At 45.0% G+C, this 17,192-nt stretch overlaps 3 protein-coding genes across 6 annotated transcripts in view; 2 read left to right on the forward strand and 1 right to left on the reverse strand.

The window, feature by feature from the left end:
* The window catches only part of FAM13B (family with sequence similarity 13 member B), a 49,062-nt gene extending 45,011 nt beyond the window's left edge, over positions 1 to 4,051 (reverse strand). For all 3 annotated transcript variants that reach the window (XM_069869423.1, XM_069869424.1, XM_069869422.1), the window contains exon 1: positions 3,863 to 4,051. The gene's annotated coding sequence lies outside the window, so the exon portion shown is untranslated. The remainder of the gene's footprint in view (positions 1 to 3,862) is intronic.
* Positions 1 to 17,192, forward strand: part of HNRNPAB (heterogeneous nuclear ribonucleoprotein A/B) — a 302,005-nt gene that overhangs the window by 200,136 nt on the left and 84,677 nt on the right. The window lies entirely within an intron of this gene.
* LOC138727035 (thymosin beta-12-like) lies at positions 14,668 to 17,066 on the forward strand. Of its 2 annotated transcripts, XM_069869169.1 has the most exons (3): positions 14,668 to 14,739; positions 15,632 to 15,739; positions 16,744 to 17,066. In XM_069869169.1, the coding sequence occupies exons 2-3, from the start codon at positions 15,640 to 15,642 to the stop codon at positions 16,779 to 16,781; spliced, it is 138 nt and encodes a 45-aa protein (XP_069725270.1). In that variant the 5' UTR covers positions 14,668 to 14,739; positions 15,632 to 15,639; the 3' UTR covers positions 16,782 to 17,066. The 2 variants fall into 2 exon arrangements, with proteins under 2 accessions (XP_069725270.1, XP_069725269.1); XM_069869168.1 differs by lacking the exon at positions 14,668 to 14,739 and having other exon boundaries at positions 15,571 to 15,739.

Consider the following 17,192-nt stretch of genomic DNA (forward strand, 5'->3'; position numbering starts at 1 on the left):
ATTTCCCGTTCCTATTACTGAATGACTCCACCCATACCTTGAAACACAGGTTTTCAGCACCACAATCGTCTCCTAAACAATGTGTTTTATAACTTCAAAACAAAACAGCTCTAGGCAAAAAAAAAAAAAAAAAAGCCCAGTAGAAGATGCAGTAACAAATACGTTATCTTTTACGCTCTAATAATACACAGAATTCTTCTGAATTTACTGAAATGTCACAAATCCCAACAGCTGGCAATAGAGCCAGTAAAAAACTATAAGGCCAAATCCGAATTTACTAACATCTTGAGACAGCTAGTCATTACTCTCAAAGTGTTTGCAGGTAAAATTTATAACTTACAGAATATGACAGTCAGCAAGAGACTCAAAAATTAATTGCTCCATATTCATAACTTTCCAGGGAGCAATGCAAAAGTCTTCTATTCTTTACAGAATACCATTTTGACATAAGACATAAACCCCTCCTCCTGAATAACTGATATATCCATCACTTTAAAAAACTGCATGACAAGTAATAAATCTCCCTCTTTCAGAGCCCTTCACAGAGGATTTAATATTCCTTCCGTTCTGTACCTCCTCCTCAGATGTTTTGGATACAGTATTATTTTTTGGTTCCTAAGTAACAGTCCTCATATCTGAAATCATTAATAAATATATAACTGATGAGTTAAAGACTCATCGTCTTTCTGCTCCAAATACTGAACTGCCCTGCAAGATGTCAATTCACTCTCATTCCAACAGCTACAAGATTTTTGTTTTGTATGCTAACATGGCCGAAAAAATAACCTAGTGTTACACAGAGAATTTAAAGTCAACTGGCAGGCATTCTCTTACTGAAATCACTTCCTCTTCCTTAGAGCTGCAGCTTCTTTTCGGAAGGGGGAGGGAAGAACCAAAACCAACAACAAAATCCTAAGTAAAAAATCACCTCATGCTTGGCAGGTTTAACTTACTTTCTAACAAGTCCCAGAAAAGGGCATCACTGCTGATCTATGAACATTTGACCACAGATCAAAAGGTTGGCGAGTACTTGAAAAGGTAAAACTCACCACAAACAGCCTTCACACACAGAAAACAGGGGGTTTTACAAAACTCAACAATGTCTGTTCCAAATGCATGGAATATTTATCCAGCTTCACGTGCTTTTGCAAATATGCTATTATGTACATTAGAAAGAAAAGCTTCACTGTCTGCATGGTGCTCATACTATGAGCCACACAGGATAAATGTCACATCAAGTATTTTAATGAGCTGTTATGGGTCTTCAAATATCATAAGAGCCCAAACTGACTCAGCAGATAAAAACTATCACTTGCCAAACTCAGATATTTGACAGGTTGTTCATGTCAAAATTTGCAAGCACTAGAAATTACCATGAGTTCCTCCCAGTCACCTTCTTCAAATGCAACCATGAAATACTGTACTTGAAGGATTTTTCTAAAAGAACGCCATATATTTCCAGTTTGATGCTTCCAAAACATTGAGATACTTGATTTCTTACTTCAATATTGTTAAGAGAAGGAAAGGACCTCTATGCTGCTAGACAACAGACAAAACACAGGCAAAGGAGATAAAAAATGAGATTCTAAAATCCTTCAAATCCATGCAACAAAGAACACGTAAAGCAATTTACTAATAGTGAGCAGTAAAAGAAAAAAGATAGAAAACAAATGAGCTAATAAGTTAGGCGAATATATTATATTTCCAATAAACTAGCTTTTCCTTTTATTTTTTTTTATGCTGGCAGATTAAACTGCATAGAAGACAGAAAATCTTCAAACCCAAATGCTAATCGAGTTCAACAGTTTATTCAAAGTCACATACTAACTATTCCATCCCTGAGGATAGTTGGGAATGTATGCCTAAAATATAAACAACTGTGCAGGGTCCGATACATTGAGTTTCTGGTTTTTAAAAAGGGAGCAGTGATTAGGTAGTATTTACTTTATTACTTTTTTTCTCCCTTGAGCCTGACAGATTTTGTAAAAATTTAACAAAGCAGTCAGACCAAGGACCAGAGAATAAAAGAGTTGTGTACTAAAAGTTCAAGTTGCAAGGTATGACTGGTGATTTTTTTCTTGTTGGTTTTTGGGATTTTTGCCAGCACTGGAGCATCTTGTGTTAAAGCAACTTTTTGGCAGCAAGAAGCATTACACTCAAATGTTTAAAACCCTGAAGAGCTTCCAAAAACAATGGAAGCCCACAGTGACAGATTCCTCAGAAGATTCAGTTGGTTTCAGGCTGGAGTGCGAAGTTTATAAGCCAGTGTTCCCTTCGTATTCACAGATTAGTGACTGCCCTTCTTTAACTCTCAGAGCCAACTCTGCTGGCAGGGAGCTGCCAGGCTAACTGCCAGCACACCAAGCCCCACTGCCGGGGGTCAGAACGCTAGGTTGGAAGGGGTTTCAAGGATCATCTGGTCCAACTCTTTTAGGCAATACGTAGTTTAAATGAGATGGCCCAGCACCCCGTCCAGCTTTGCTTGAAAAGTGTCCAGTGTAGAGGAATCTATCATTTCCTTGGGGAGGTTATTCTGACACCAAAAATGCTGGTAAATAAACTCTCTTAAGACTTGTTTTGGGAGTTTTAGAAAGCAAGCATCCTTTATTACAGTGTTGAATGTTTAACTGTTCTTATGGTGAAAAATTTTCTTCTGGAATCCAAACAAAACCTCCCCAGGAGAAACTTACACCCCTTGCCTTTTCCATGGGACTCCTTGTAAAAAGGTGGTCTCCATCCTCTTGGTAGATACTCTTTACATACTGGCATACAAGAATATGTTCTTCACCTCACAAGGCTTAACAAACCCATTTCTCTCAGCCTTACTTCACATGGTAGGCTCCCTAGTCCTCTGATAATCTTAGAATCACAGAAATGTTTAGGTTGGAAGGGACCTTAAAGCCCATCCAGTTCCAAACTCTTGCCATGGGCGAGGACACCTCACACTGGACGAGGTAGCTCAAAGCCCCATCCAACCTGCCCCTGAACACCCCCACGGATTTGGCAGTCACTGCTTCCCTAGGCAACCTGTGTCAGTGCCTCACCATCCTCATCATGAAGAACTTCTTCCTCACGTCCAATCTAAACCTTCACCCTCCTAATTTAAAGCCATTCCATCTCATCACTACACAACCTTCTAAAAATTCCCTCCCCTGCTTTCCTAGAGTTCCTTCAGGTACAGGAAGGCTGCTTTAAGGTCTCCCTGCAGCCTTCCCATGTGATTGATAGGAATGGCTGGACTCGATGATCTGGTGAGTCTTTTCCAACCTCGTGATGCTATGATTCTTCTCCAGGCTGAACAACCCCAATTCTCTCAACCTGTCCTCATAGTAGAGGTGCTTCAGCCCCTCGCATCATCTTCACAGCCTCCTCTGGAGCTGTTCCAACGCTTCCATATCCTTCTTACGTTGGGGATTCCAGAACTGAATCGTAGAATTGCTGGGTTGGAAAAGACCTTTCAGATCATCACCTGGACACAGCACTCCAGCCAGCGCCTCCTCTGGACCCTCTCCTCGCATCACAGCGCGGACTTGAAACTGGTCGCAGCTCTCCAGGCGCGGCCTTTCGGAGGCCGAGCCGATGCCCTGTGGGAGGAGGGCACCCGCCGGGCAGCCAGCAAAGCGCTGGGGAGCCGAATTTCCCCCCCGGGGGCTGCCAGGGAGCTCGGAACGCAGCGCTGACAGCTCCCCACGAGCGCCTCCAGCCGCTCCCTCCCCTCCCCGGCCCTGCCACCCGCCCGGGGCCACGCGAGGAAGTTCCCCGCGCCTCTCCCCGCAGGCTGACGGGGCCCCGCGGCCGCCTCAGGGTTGGGGGGGGGGGGGGGGGGGGGGGTGTTGCGCGGGGCCCGGCCCTCCCCTCTCACCGTTGCCGGGTGACTCGCCCTCAGCACCAGCAGCAGGTTCCACCGCCTCTTCCTCCGCGGGGCCACTCCTGGCCGCTCCTGTCTCCCCTCCGGGCCGCCGCCGCCCCCGCCGTGCTCCGCGCTGCCGTGCCGGGCGCCGTCCTTGCCCGCAGCCGCTCCGAGCGCGCCTGGCGAGCGGGGACGGAGGGGCGGGGGGGTCGGCGGCGGCGGCCGGAAGTGACGCGATGAGTGACAGGTGCAGCGCGCGGCCCCCCCCCAGCCCCCCCCTCCCCGCGCGCGGGGTCACGTGCTCGAGAGGGGCGGGAGGGGCGCTGTCCGCTATGGGGAATAGAAACTGCGGGTGAGGGAGGGATGGGATGGGAGGGACCTGAAAACCCAGCCAGTTCCACCTCCTTGGGATGGAAGGGGCCTCAAAGCCCATCCAGTTCTATCTCGTTGCGATGGAAGGGACCTCAAAGCCCATCCAGTTCCATCTTGTTGGGATGGAAGGGGCCTCCAAGCCCATCCAGTTCCACTTCCTTGGGATGGAGAGGACCTCCAAGCCCATCCAGTTCCACCTCACAGGGATGAGAGGGACCTCAAAACCCACCCAATTCCATCTTGTTGGAATGGAAGGGACCTCAAAGCCCATCTAGTTCCACCTTGTTGGCATGGAAGGGACCTCAAAGCCCATCCAGTTCCACCTCGTTGGGATGGAAGGGGCCTCAAAGCCCATACAGTTCCACTTCCTTGGGATGGAAGGGACTTCAAAGCCCATCCAGTTCCATCTCGTTGGGATGGAGAGGACCTCCAAGCCCATCCAGTTCCACCTCCTTGGGATGGAAGGGACCTCCAAGCCCATCCAGTTCCACCTCATAGGGATGAGAGGGACCTCAAAACCCACCCAGTTCCATCTTGTTGGAATGGAAGGGACCTCAAAGCCTATCTACTTCCATCTTGTTGGGACGGAGAGACCTCAAAGCCCATCCAGTTCCACCTCGTTGGGCTGGAAGGGGCCTCAAAGCCCATCCAGTTCCATCTCATTGGGATGGAAGAGGCCTCAAAGTCCATCCATTTCCAACCCCACTTCCATGGACAGGGACATCTCCCACTGGACCAGGCTGCTCAAAGCCCCATCCAACCCAGCCTTGGACACCTCCAGGGATGGGGAATGCACAGCTTCCCAGGGCAACCTGAGCCAGGTCCACCGCACCCATCGTGAAGAATTTCTTCCTCATGTCCAATCTAAATCTTCCCCCTTCCAATTTAAAGCTGTTCCCCCTCATCCCATCACTCCATGCCCTTGTAAAAAGTCCCTTCCCAGCTTCCCTGGAGCCTCTTTCGGCACTGGAACCTGCTCTAAGGTCTCCCTGGAGCCTTCTCCAGGCTGAAGAACCCCAACTCTCTTAGCTCGCTATAGCCCTGGGGCAGCGGGGCCACACATCCCTTGGTGTCACCATGCAGGCTCCTCCACCACAGTTCCCCATCTCTCATAACCACATTAAAATATTCCCCATAAAGTCTCTGAATTAAAGCGCCAAGAGCGATCACTCCCAAACATTTCTCAAGCGTGCCAGAAGTAACGAGGTGCCCTTTGACAAAGAGCTAATGCATCTCGAAACACAAGATTTAGCACCCTCAAACGAAGTTAGCATCAGTTAGTGAGGAGACATGAGCTGACACCAGAAGTGTGAGGAGCCGTGCCTGGCAGTCTGCGGTTCCCACATGCCACGCTGAAACTACAGCAGCTTTTTCAGTCACACAGTGCCAGCAGCCATAGGTGGTGGTTTAATAAAGCATTTGAGGAAATTTGGATTCAGTTAGTGAAAATCGTCTCACAAAAAGCTTTTCTTCCCCTGAAAAGCGGACAAAGAATATATGAAAGGGAAAAAAAATGATAGAAGTAGGATGGGAATAACTGCAACTTCCATATTGCCAATAAATGGGAGGGGCTTGTTTCCAGTTTTCTAACGTGGATTCTAAATTTTATCTAGAGATACATTTATACGACTCATTAAGAGGTTTTACATTTAGAATCCAAAGAAGGGAGAGTCGCAATCCCACAGAAAATTAACCTGGGTTTAATCAGATCTGAAAATGATGTGGTATCGTTAGAAATAGAAATAGAAATACAATAAAATGTAGAGGATCAGGGAAAATGACCTCTCAGGAAGTCTGTGTTTGCTGTCGCTCTGCTTCCACAGCAGATTTCTCCACTTGAACAGCTAACAACATTTCCTTGCATCAGGATGAGATTTCCAAATTTGTATTTTGTATACATAGCTGTGTTCTTTCTGATTCATTTAGCCTCATCAACAACAATAAAAATACTGAATCAGAACAAGCTGGCAATTTTGTTGATGAAACATGGGAGAGAGCGGACTCCAGCTGGCTCTCCAGCCGATATGTTGGCCAGTTGACAGGAGAAAAACTGAAAGAAACCTGACACAGAAAACACTCGTGGTGAGAGGAGACAGACAGCGGCGGCGGACAGGTAGGCAGGCGCTTCACAGCACCTGTTCGCTGGGTTCGAGTCCAAAGCAGTGTCTTCCCTCCTCTGAACTGGCTCCGAGAATGCCATTTCATGCCAGCTTATCCTACCTCCTTTCAAATGCTTCCAGCGTTCCTTGTGGGGGGCAGACATATGCAGTCCCAGGCTGACATTTTAGTCTTTTCTGCGCACTTTGTCTTCTCGCTGCCTCTTTCTAAAAGGTTGAGGAGAACCTAGGAGTGGCTGTAGTCACTTATTCTAAGACAGTAAACGTGGGCGGAAGGGAGGTAACAAGTTAATGAGTAGCTGTGTGGTTACACCCCCAATATACAGCTACTGAAGGTGTGTGCATCTCACATCACTGTTAAAAATTACAACAGAGCCATGCGATGGCTGTCCCCATCTGAGTTTCTCCATCTCAGGGCACAGCTCAAATTTAGTGGGAGCATTTTGTAATTCTCCTGCTTATGTAGTGGGCAGATGGCCCCGCAGCTCAGACACCCAGCCCAGTTTCAGCAGTCTAGACAAGACAGCGTGGAGCTTGCACAGGCTCATTTACCCCCTCCGAACCCGCAGAGCAGCCCCAACACGAGCAGGGCTTGTGCAGGTGCATGGCTGCAGTCTCACTGCGTGACACAGGACTGTCACCCACATGTCATGACATAGGACAATGCCTTGAACAGAGCCAGTGATAAGACCGCAGCGCGGGGCTGCTCACGAGAAGAAGGACCCATTTCCCAGCTGCTGCACAGCCCAGGAGCCTGGCAAATGCATCTGGCTCCTAGCACTGATAGAGCCAGAGCGCCATAGAATCCCTGTCAGTAAATCCATCAATCAGTGAATCCATCAATCAGTAAATCCACGTCCAGGGCCACACCACGAAGGGTGAGCCATTTCCGTAGCTTGGCGTGTTATCTTACAAGACCAGCTAAGCTGCTCAGCCTAAAAGTTTGGCTGCTAGGTGTTCAAAAAGCAACTCGGTAGATCTGAAATTATTACTAGCATAATTCCCTTGTATTCAGGAAGAGCTGTTCATGAGCACAACATTATTACCCGTGGAAGTGCTAGAGCTCCGTTTCCTTCATAGTTCTCCAATATCAGTCCTGGGCTGGTATAACTTTAGAATAAATATTTTCCAGACACTTCAGTTTCCAGTTAAGTCTAGTTCGAGCATTACTCCTCATCACAACAGCCCCATCCCAACTGTGCTGACTGTTGTACAAGGTTTAATATATGGCAAGAATACACCAGAACTTGAACCGATTTTGCAATGCCATCCAGTCCTTTGAAGGCTGATAGCCTGCCAGGCAATTGTTCACCTTCATATTGGGTCATTTGTCTTAGTAGGAGGAAACAGAAAACTGGTGCATAGCAAAGCAAGACACTGTCTGGTGTAATATCTGTATGTTGGACCAACAGCTTTTACTGGGGCATGGGGAGGATTGTCTGTATGTCAACAAAGTATTTGCTTTTGGGTTTAATTGTCCATCTGCAAACAAATTATTTGATATACTCTCCTGAACTTGGAAGCACTCAATTTCTGTCTTAAATGGATCCTATTGATATCTTGCAAAAATATTGACAAAGGTGAGTCCTTTAAACACAAAGAAGAATTAGCAAACAGTAACACTTTCCAACTGCTTGCTCTGCAGAATGCTTTCCTTTCTTACATAGAGACATTTCCCCAAACTGAGCCTTTGCTTTGTTTATCTTTTCCAGCATTATAAAATCTTCGAGCATTTTATTTCAGGATGCCCAGCAGAAGACACTTGGCTGTGTTGGATATCTGTAACTCTCCGTGGCAGCTCTCGAATTAGGAAGTATCCAGTTCTTGTGGCTCACAACGTCCAAAAGGACAACTAAGAATCAAAGTCCATTTTTAAAGCTTTGCACCATATTAACAAATGAAGCTTCACAATGCTCAAGCAAACAGGTGAAAGAATCTATTTTATGGAAACAGGAACTTCAGCACAGAGAAAACCAGTCCTCTCTTCATAGACTGCCTGCCATTACTAGGCACAAATGCAGGATTTCTTTAAACTGAATTCAATAACAAAAGTACATGTTGTACATGAATGTCAGACATTTTTACTCATTTTTCCTACCAGAGTTCTGTGATTAAAATAAACATTTACAGCATAAGATATTTTTCCTGCCTTTGAATACTCTTTGAATCTGAGTCTTGGGTTTGGAAGATTTGTTTTTAAAGCAGAGATCTAGGAGCATGGGACAAATGTGGCTTTTAAGACTTGTTCTCATTTTAATTGCACAGTTGCAGGCTTAACAGAAGATGATTTTCCCTTCTTGAAATTCAAGACATTGAAAGGTTAATTCAGTCTTCTCAGTTCCATTTCCTTCCTTCTGTTCCCCTTCCCACACTCCACCCCCCCCCCTTCTGCAGAGAGCCAAGTTATTTGAATTTTATGCAAGCTAGTATTCATCCAAAGGGAAAAAAATCATTCAATGTATGCATCATACAAGCAAACATTACGATATTGCACACTTTCGTTTTTCACTTCCTGATTGCTTTTCTCTGTATTCACCAGTTGGGCTGTGGACAGACGTGAACTCATGCCCTAAAGTTAGTTTCCACTGAAAAGTTAACTTGAAAGAAAGCTTGGATGTCCCCATCCCTTTTGAATTCCTGTTCTTTGCACTCATGAGGTTCTGTACTTCAGATGCTGTGGTGCTTATACCTTGGGTTGTGGAAAGGCTACAGTTCAAGTTAGCACAGTCGCTGCCAACACAATCACTCTCTGCTGCTCCCATGTTATTTCATGGTGTGGTCACTCACACTCAGAGTACACTAACTCCAGAGGAGTCAGTTTGAGAGCAGAGAGCTCAAGTTAACCTTGCTGTGAAGACAGTCTTAACAAGACTGCAGCCGATTTCTGCACTTTATGTACATTTGGAAGACCAAAAAGCCATAAAGGTAGTCATTGAAAACATTCTAGTTCAGTCAAGTTCTGAAGAGATAGGTGTTCACTTCAAATAACAGGAGAGGAAAATAGTCTCACCTCTTTTTTTTTAACATTTTAGGGAAAACCAACCACATTTCACAGAATATACTTACAACTTCCCTTTGAACAGGCAGGACTTAACAAATGTGGAACTTACCGATTACCACTTTCTTACATAATTGTTGACCTTGCACACAGTATGTGAGACCTATGTGTTTGGCTTACTCTCTGTAACAAGCTTATGAAATTGGAAAATGCTCTTTGGAAAAGATGAAATACAAGTTTTCATTGTGGAAGCTGCTCACTGATATCAGCTAGAAAAAGATACTTGGCTGCCCAGTCTGTTCCTCTGCTTCAGCAGCCTCATTTCTTTAAGCAGATGAAAGACTTGAGGATTCATCTTCTTTTCCCCAAAACATAAAACATATTTCAGCTGCCAGGAGGTCCCAGGCTATTGAAAGGGGAGTGATTTGACAACAGGGAGAGAGGTTGTGGTTAGGCACCCATCAAAACTACATTCACAGTTCTGTATCCCAAAAGTCAAGGAAACCACACCTCTGTGTCTAGCCCAGCACAACGTGGGTTGTAATGACAGACGCACCTATTGTCCTTTTTCCTCTGGATGAAAAGAAAATCTGGAGTTAATATCAACCTAGTAGATCTATGGATTTTGTTATCTTATCTTGGATTAGATTGGTTATCTATTTGCTGCACACTGGGTGCCACAATTTAATCTTAATAAGGAACAGTGACTTTCCTTTTGTTTAAAGCAAAGAGAGTGAGAAATCTAACAGTGGATCTTGTAATTCCAGAGCAGCCAACTGCACTGAGAAGAGCCACGTTTGAGCACACTCTCAATGCTCACCCAAGAATTCTCTGCCTTACTCTTTCCCTAAGAGCTGCTGCCTGCAAGAAATGCTTCTGTCCAGAGACAGAAAGGAGAGAGAGAGAGAAAGGAAAAAAAGACTGTTAGGGAAGACTAGAAGTGATGCTACACCAGTGTTTTTAGACCACTATTCATCACAAATCATCATGTGCTCTAAAGCATATTACCTAATGTGACTAATATATCACATGCTTATTTCCCCATCCTGTCTTTGGGAGGGAAGCATGTACATGGACATTTTGTATTACATTTTTTTACCTTTGATAACACACTCATGTGTCCCTGCATTTTGGCAGAAAAGGCCAGGCCAAAGTTAAGTATATTATGCTGGAAGACACACTTTTAGGTCATTTCTCAAGTAAGTTCTGTTGTGAGAATCTCCATCTGGTTAAACTTTTAAAAATTCACCCCCATACCAAGTTTTATAAAACCAAAAAAAAGAGGGAGGGAGGAAATTTCCACTCCCACCAGCTTATGTTTGCCCTAGTATAGACTGTCTAAACTCCAGAGCTGTTTGGGAAACACAAGGTTGGAAAAAATAGTCCAAGCAGAAGGACAATCTACAACTAGCCTGTCCTCCCCCTCATCCTCTGTGCATGTTGAGCCCTAAAGGCAAAACGGTCTCAATGAGGAAGGTGAAACACCTTAGGTGATGATGAAACATACAGCAGAAGGCAAGTATTGAGTATTTACACTCTAGCATTACAGTAGACACCCTGCCAAAGAGAGATCGTTGCCTTCCTTACACCCCCAGGATTCATTGTCTCTTAGCCTGGGAACCTGTCTCCGTTCCCAAACATGAATATTTTTTTTGGCAGTAAGACGGAACAAAAGGCACAAAGAGAACTAAGAAAACCCTTTCAGTGAAGCTGAAGTCTTTTTTTTCTGTTCCCCTAAGGATGGGAAGCTGCCTAAGGATGGTTTGACATGCCCGATCCTGCTACCTTTCTGGAAGGTGCTTGATGCTCATAGACACCTAAAGGAATTAGGGTGCTTGCAGATTCCAGCCCGGATTTTGACCTTGAAAAATTAATCCTCTACCTTTAGCACCAAAAACACCACAATATTTTGAAAATGAACTCACTGTTATATTTGAGTGAGTGTGTTATTTTGAGACAGCGCTAATGTGATTATTAAATCAGTTGTGTCAGTGTATTGGCTCAGCTACAGATACTGTCCTAGTGTCTGCTCCTCTAACTGGCTGCTCACTTTAGGGTGCTTTGTCCCCCCTCAGCTAGAAATAGATGCGATCTGATTCCCTCTGTTGCACCAAAGAGGAAAAAAACCTGTCTTCTTCCAGTTGTGCTCCTCGTCCCCGTGCAACTTGGCATTTGCAGAGCACTGCTTGTGGCAAACACGAGCACAGCATCCCCCAGTCCATGGAGGCTGTGCCCTTATTTATGTATGTCCCAGCAGCCCCACACAAGCTGGGCTCGCTGCTTCCAAGTGACAGCAGCTAAGGGAAAAAGCTGAGTGGCAGCAGGCTCCAGACCTCCCAGCCTCGCTCTTCAGACTCCCTTCCAAATTTTCCTCTGCCCTCTAGCTCCCTTCAAACATTTCCTCTCACCTATTGCTCCATCCTGGTAGCGAGTATTTGTTTTCCCCTGTTTCTCGGTGGGTGTCTGACAGACACTCAGTAGCTCGCGCTGCCAGGCACGCTTCGCGCTGTCAGTGGCGGGTGACTCACTGGTATCAGAGGTGTCAGTCCTGGCAGGTTTGCCTCAGCCCTTCATCCTTTGGCAGAAGATTGAAATAACATACAATTTCCGTGTTGTCTGAGGTAGCTTTTCAGACACAGGCATACTAATATGGCTTTACATGCTTTACGTCTATAGGATCTGTAAAGATCTTACAGTTTGCTTGCTGTGCTGGCTTGCTGGTTTTTCTCATTGCCATGTGCTGGATCATTCAGCTGCCTCTGTGCACTTCAAAAATTGTTGAGGTTTGTTGCTACCACAGTCATCCCAAGGCCAGGCAACTTCCACGTTCCTTTCCTTGGTGACTCTAAAATCCTGCCATTAAAAACCTGTCAAGTAACTGCTTTGCTGCTTCTGTGGCAGAATATCTCGGTTCCCAGTGAAAGTAAAGACATCTGAGTAAAATATCACCTACTCACCTTTCCTTCCAGTTACCAGCCTCAGCGCAGTGTGCGCTGCTCTCAGGCTGGACTCCAGACTTTCCATATGAAAACTACTCAAAACTGGCTGTCCTGCACAGAGGATGGAAACGTGAGGCTGGAATCCAACATGAGCTGTGTTTGACCACAGCACTGTACTTACAAGCTACAGAAACTTGACCGATGCTTTATGCCATGGTCGAGGTGTTCGTTGTGGAGATGAGTATCTACTGATTTCAACCAAGGCTGGGAACACGTAATCTCTCATTATTATGTTACGTGGACTAACCCTGTTGGACCTTGCTCAGAAACCCAACCCAAGATCAATTAAAAACATCTTCAGCCTAAAAACCCAAACACTGTATCCCAACCTGGTTTTAGCATTTGGTCTGTCAATAAATCAGGCAATTAAAGTGGTGTTGGTGAAAGAAAAAGCCCATCCTGCCTTAGCGTATTTAGAAAAGCTTGAGTTCTACTGTGGATGCAAGATGTTGAGCCTGTGACTGTACACTGAAAGTCAGAAGCAAGTTTCTTCTGCTTTGCTGTCCTGAACACTCCATCTGCACCAGTCAAAATTTAGTTTTTCCCCTTATAATCTCAACAGATAAGAATTCTGTTACTTGTAAAAATGGACAAATATCTAAACAAACTGAAACTCATTAAATGCCTGAATTCATGAATCATTCAGGTCGTGTTTTAAAGTCGTTGCTGATCTTCTGACCTTCTAAATCTGGTGTCCAGCCTAACAAGAAGGAAACAAACTAAGACTCTTCAGTGCCAAATCTCAGCTGCAGCTTGCGCTGAGTATTTACACAGCAGCCGCCTTCCTGCTTATTCCCAGGGGGAGTTGGTCAAAACACGGCTTTCTATTTTTGACAATTGGTTGTAGTAAGGAGGAGGAAGCAAGGGAACCAAGTCCTGGATCTAAGTATGACTGCTACCCCCGCACACAGTGATTCTGCCTGGACAGTCAGTGTAGATGCAGAGGTAACCGAGCCAGTCTACACAAGTCAGCCGAGCTGTCAGCATCACAAAAATGTAGCGGCGTTAGCACCAGCGCAGTTGTTGGTCCCAAAGCAACACAGCCAGGTTTGCACAGGGCTGAGCTCTGCGGGACCTAGATCATCTCTTTGGCATTCCAGAGTTCTGCAGGTTTTTGCACCACTGATGAGTAAAAATATATTTTTTTTTCTGTACTTGTGTTCATTATTTTAAACACACTTTGGAAGAAGTCGTCCTTAATACACATCAGTTTCTCCATGCACACACATCAGACCTAAATCCACTCTACCTAAGCCTATTATGCCAATAGAAAAATCCACAGCACCTTCCCAGTGTTCCCAATTAGACATCCCTGCCTCCCTGAGCTTGTTGTAGGCTCCCTATATAGTTAGTAGAGAAACCCAGATTCTCCTAGGGCACAATTACTTATATCCCAAGTTAGTTCTCTCCCTATTGACTGTCATGGAGTTGAGACGAGGAATTCTGATGGATACATCCAACGTTACACAAGAGGAAACCCAAACCAGCATCTTGGAGGATGCGCTTAGCCCTTCCCTCCCAAACCTGAGGACCTTGAAAAATGATTCCCTAAATAGTTTGTTGCTGCAAAGTGGGAAGCAAAGCTGGAGCCATGTCCACAGCCCTCAGAAGCAGCAGCTCTAGGAGGTGGCTACAGGTAGTGCCCAAATCTAATGTAAAATATGTCTTGTAAACACACACAAGGATTATTAGCCGTTTTAAAGTGGTTTTTTTCCTACAATTACATCACCTGGCATGTATGGCGCATTTTCCCTTCACTGCAACTGAGGAGTTTACCTGCAAGCAGGTCACACCATGGGGATGGGTGGAATATGGGGAGCAGCCACGCAAACAGGATGGGACACATACCTGGACACATTCCTGGACACCAGCGTGGTGCTCAGGCCACGCTTATCTCAGATTTGGCTTTTGATTGCAGTGTTTGTATCAGGGCTGTGCTTCAAGCCCTCCCGAGCACGTGCCTCTGCCAGCCCCGGTGGCTGTGGACGATCCCCAGGTGCTTTGTTGAATTCACCTAAAAACTCACCACAAACTGCAGCACCAGCCCTTAAATGATCTCCACACCTCCTCTTAACCCTGAACCTCAGCATTGTGAAATAAGGGCAGGATGGGAAACTGAAATATTATCATCTCGGTAAACAAGGAGAAAAGAAAGCAGAAAAAAATAAACAAGATGCATTTTGGCAATTTTCCCATCTTAGTTTTCCCGTTTCCCTCCCTCGTGCACTTTCTGCAGCAGCAATCTGTCCTTTCCCTAAACACTGAGCAATCCCAGCACTAAACTAATCAATATTAATAGCGATGGGCTCGGGCGGGGGGAGGAGAGGAGGGATTACCCTGACCTTTTCCAACTCACACTGCCTCAGACGGCCACCAAGCAGCTGAGGAGAGAGCAGCCAGACGGTAATGCCATGTGGTTTGGGTAGCTTTTGATTTTTATAGTGTTTTTTTCTTTTCCTGTGAATATTTACTTCTGTTGTCTCAGTGCAGATAGCAAGGAAATCTGATTATCTTCAGGAAGGAAAAAAATAGAATTATATCAGCCATCTCCGGGCCAAACCTCACCTTGATGGGAAACTCCACTGAAATCAAGGGAATAATGCCCAGGCTGGATTTTAACTTGAATTTCTATTAAAAACAGGAATTAGATTAAGGAAGTTTTGACAAGTGAAGTGTTGAATGCTTGTGCTTTGTAAATGTCTCTTAGAATAGGGTATAATCAAACCCATTGAGCCTGCGATCGAGATATTGAGTGTGAGAGCAAACAAAGAGCTGGGTGAACCGGTCCTCTATTGTTAAGCACAAGTGTCCACAGCAGCTCATCCAGATACAGGGTGCTCAAAATTGAAGAAAAAGCCTGCCAATTAAAACAAAATCATAATTGAAGCTCTTTGTTCATATTGAATTTGGGGTTTATTGTAGAATTTCTAGTTAGCAGCATTCCTGAAAATAGAGGTTAGTGTCAGGTGGCACCATGGATTATTGACAATTAATGCATTGTCTTTTCTTTAGAGAGGTGTTCTTGTTTCCACGTGCAAAATATGATTTTTAGAAATTTAGTCTGAAAAATCTGGATCAAATTCTATCTATGCCTTTCTTCTTCTGCGTTGTGAAAGAGCCACGCTCCAGGGAGAGGTCTCAGATTGAGGTGTTAGTTTGGGGGGGGATATGAAATAAACAGTTTTAAGGTATTTTCATTTTTTTTTCCTCTTTTGAGCAGAAAATGCCTTGCAGATGGCTGATAACACAGCACTAGCTAATGAAGCCACGGGTGTGTTTTTCCTTTCTTTGTCAGAACCCATCATGTCCGACAAACCAGATTTCGCAGAAATTGAAACATTTGACAAGACCAAGCTGAAGAAGACAGAAACCAGAGAGAAAAATCCATTGCCCACTAAAGAAAGTAAGTATTTATGAGGCTGTTCGAACTAGGAGCAGCAAGGACATAATCTGTGCTGCAGTTCATATGCAAAATGAATACTAATCATCGGATTACAGGCTCAAACTCATCCCTGACTTCAACTGGGGATAATACTAAGACTTGTACTCTATGCTGGGCTTCCAAGGATATGAGTAGTTATAAACAATTCTGTGTTTTGTCTGAAAAAAACCTTTCTGAGGGGATTGCTCTTGCTTCCACAGAAAGCAAGACCGTTGTTTCTGCTGGTTGCAGGTAACAGGATCAAACTGTAATTACCATCTTGCCAGCCTCTTTGGAGGCACAGATGCACAGGGAAAGCCTTGCACATCCTTGGCAGGCCAGGCAGCATCCCCAGAAGGTGTCTGGGTTCTGGATTTAAAGTGTTATTAGGCAGGCGAGCTGCTGCCCCCCCCTCCACTGGCAACACTGGCCAGGAGAGCTCCAGGCACCTTTGCTGGGAATAAGGCTGCAGGAGAAACCCATTATCATCCCCATCTAAGAGGCGATCTTCCTTAGCAAAGCACCCCTGGGCTTTTCTTGTGCAGGACCTTCTCTCGCAGACGCTGTGCACAGGCAGCCAGGTGAGGGTTGTGATTCACATTCAGCTTAGGATGTGAAAATGGCTTTTCTCTGCACTTGGACCAGACCTTGTGAGCTCTTTCCTTCAGAAGACTAACCACTAACCGCTTTGGGTATGTCAGTATTGATAGCCATGGAGATGCCCTCAGCATAAGATACCTTTTTTTTCCTCTATTTTATTATCCATACTGACACTAAAGTTGTATTTACAAGAAGTTTGCACTCAGTGAGCTGCACCCTCCTAGCTCTGCAGACATGGGAACGAGCTGTCATTTCCAGGGTGGCCAAAGAAAGCAAGTGGGGACTTACCATCCCCTGGCTCTAAGAATGACCATAGAAATCTGTATCCTGCAGAACCATAATAATGTTTATTTATGATGTTATTGTTTCCTCTGTTCTTCTGGCAGCTATCGAACAGGAAAAGCAAAGTGAAAGTACAGCCTGAACGCAAAATTGAAGATGTGACTGCTGCTTCTTCAGTGGGGTTTTGGCTTCCAACTTGGGTTGTTTTGTTCTGTTTTGTGTCCCCACCCCACCCTCATGTTTGTTGCCCATTTATTTTAGCAAACATTCCCTCATTTAGTGTTCCCCAGGGAATAAGTTTGTTTTGTGTTTGTTGGGCAAGATGCTGTGTATTTGTGTTCTTAAAACTGTAATTCCAAGTTCTGTATCAACTCCATTACTTGCCAAAAAAGCAATTTGCATAAAAATTGTTTTCCTAAACCTCACAATAAACAGTTTCCTTCTGATCAGCTGTCTTTGAGCCTTGCAGAAGTAGGATTTACATTGCAATGCTTACTAGCATCCTTCTCACTTTGTTTGCATTGTTACAGCGTAGGCAGGTTGGAAAGAGTTA

This window comes from Phaenicophaeus curvirostris, chromosome 15, assembly GCF_032191515.1.
Source record: "Phaenicophaeus curvirostris isolate KB17595 chromosome 15, BPBGC_Pcur_1.0, whole genome shotgun sequence".
NCBI classification, from domain to species: domain Eukaryota; kingdom Metazoa; phylum Chordata; class Aves; order Cuculiformes; family Cuculidae; genus Phaenicophaeus; species Phaenicophaeus curvirostris.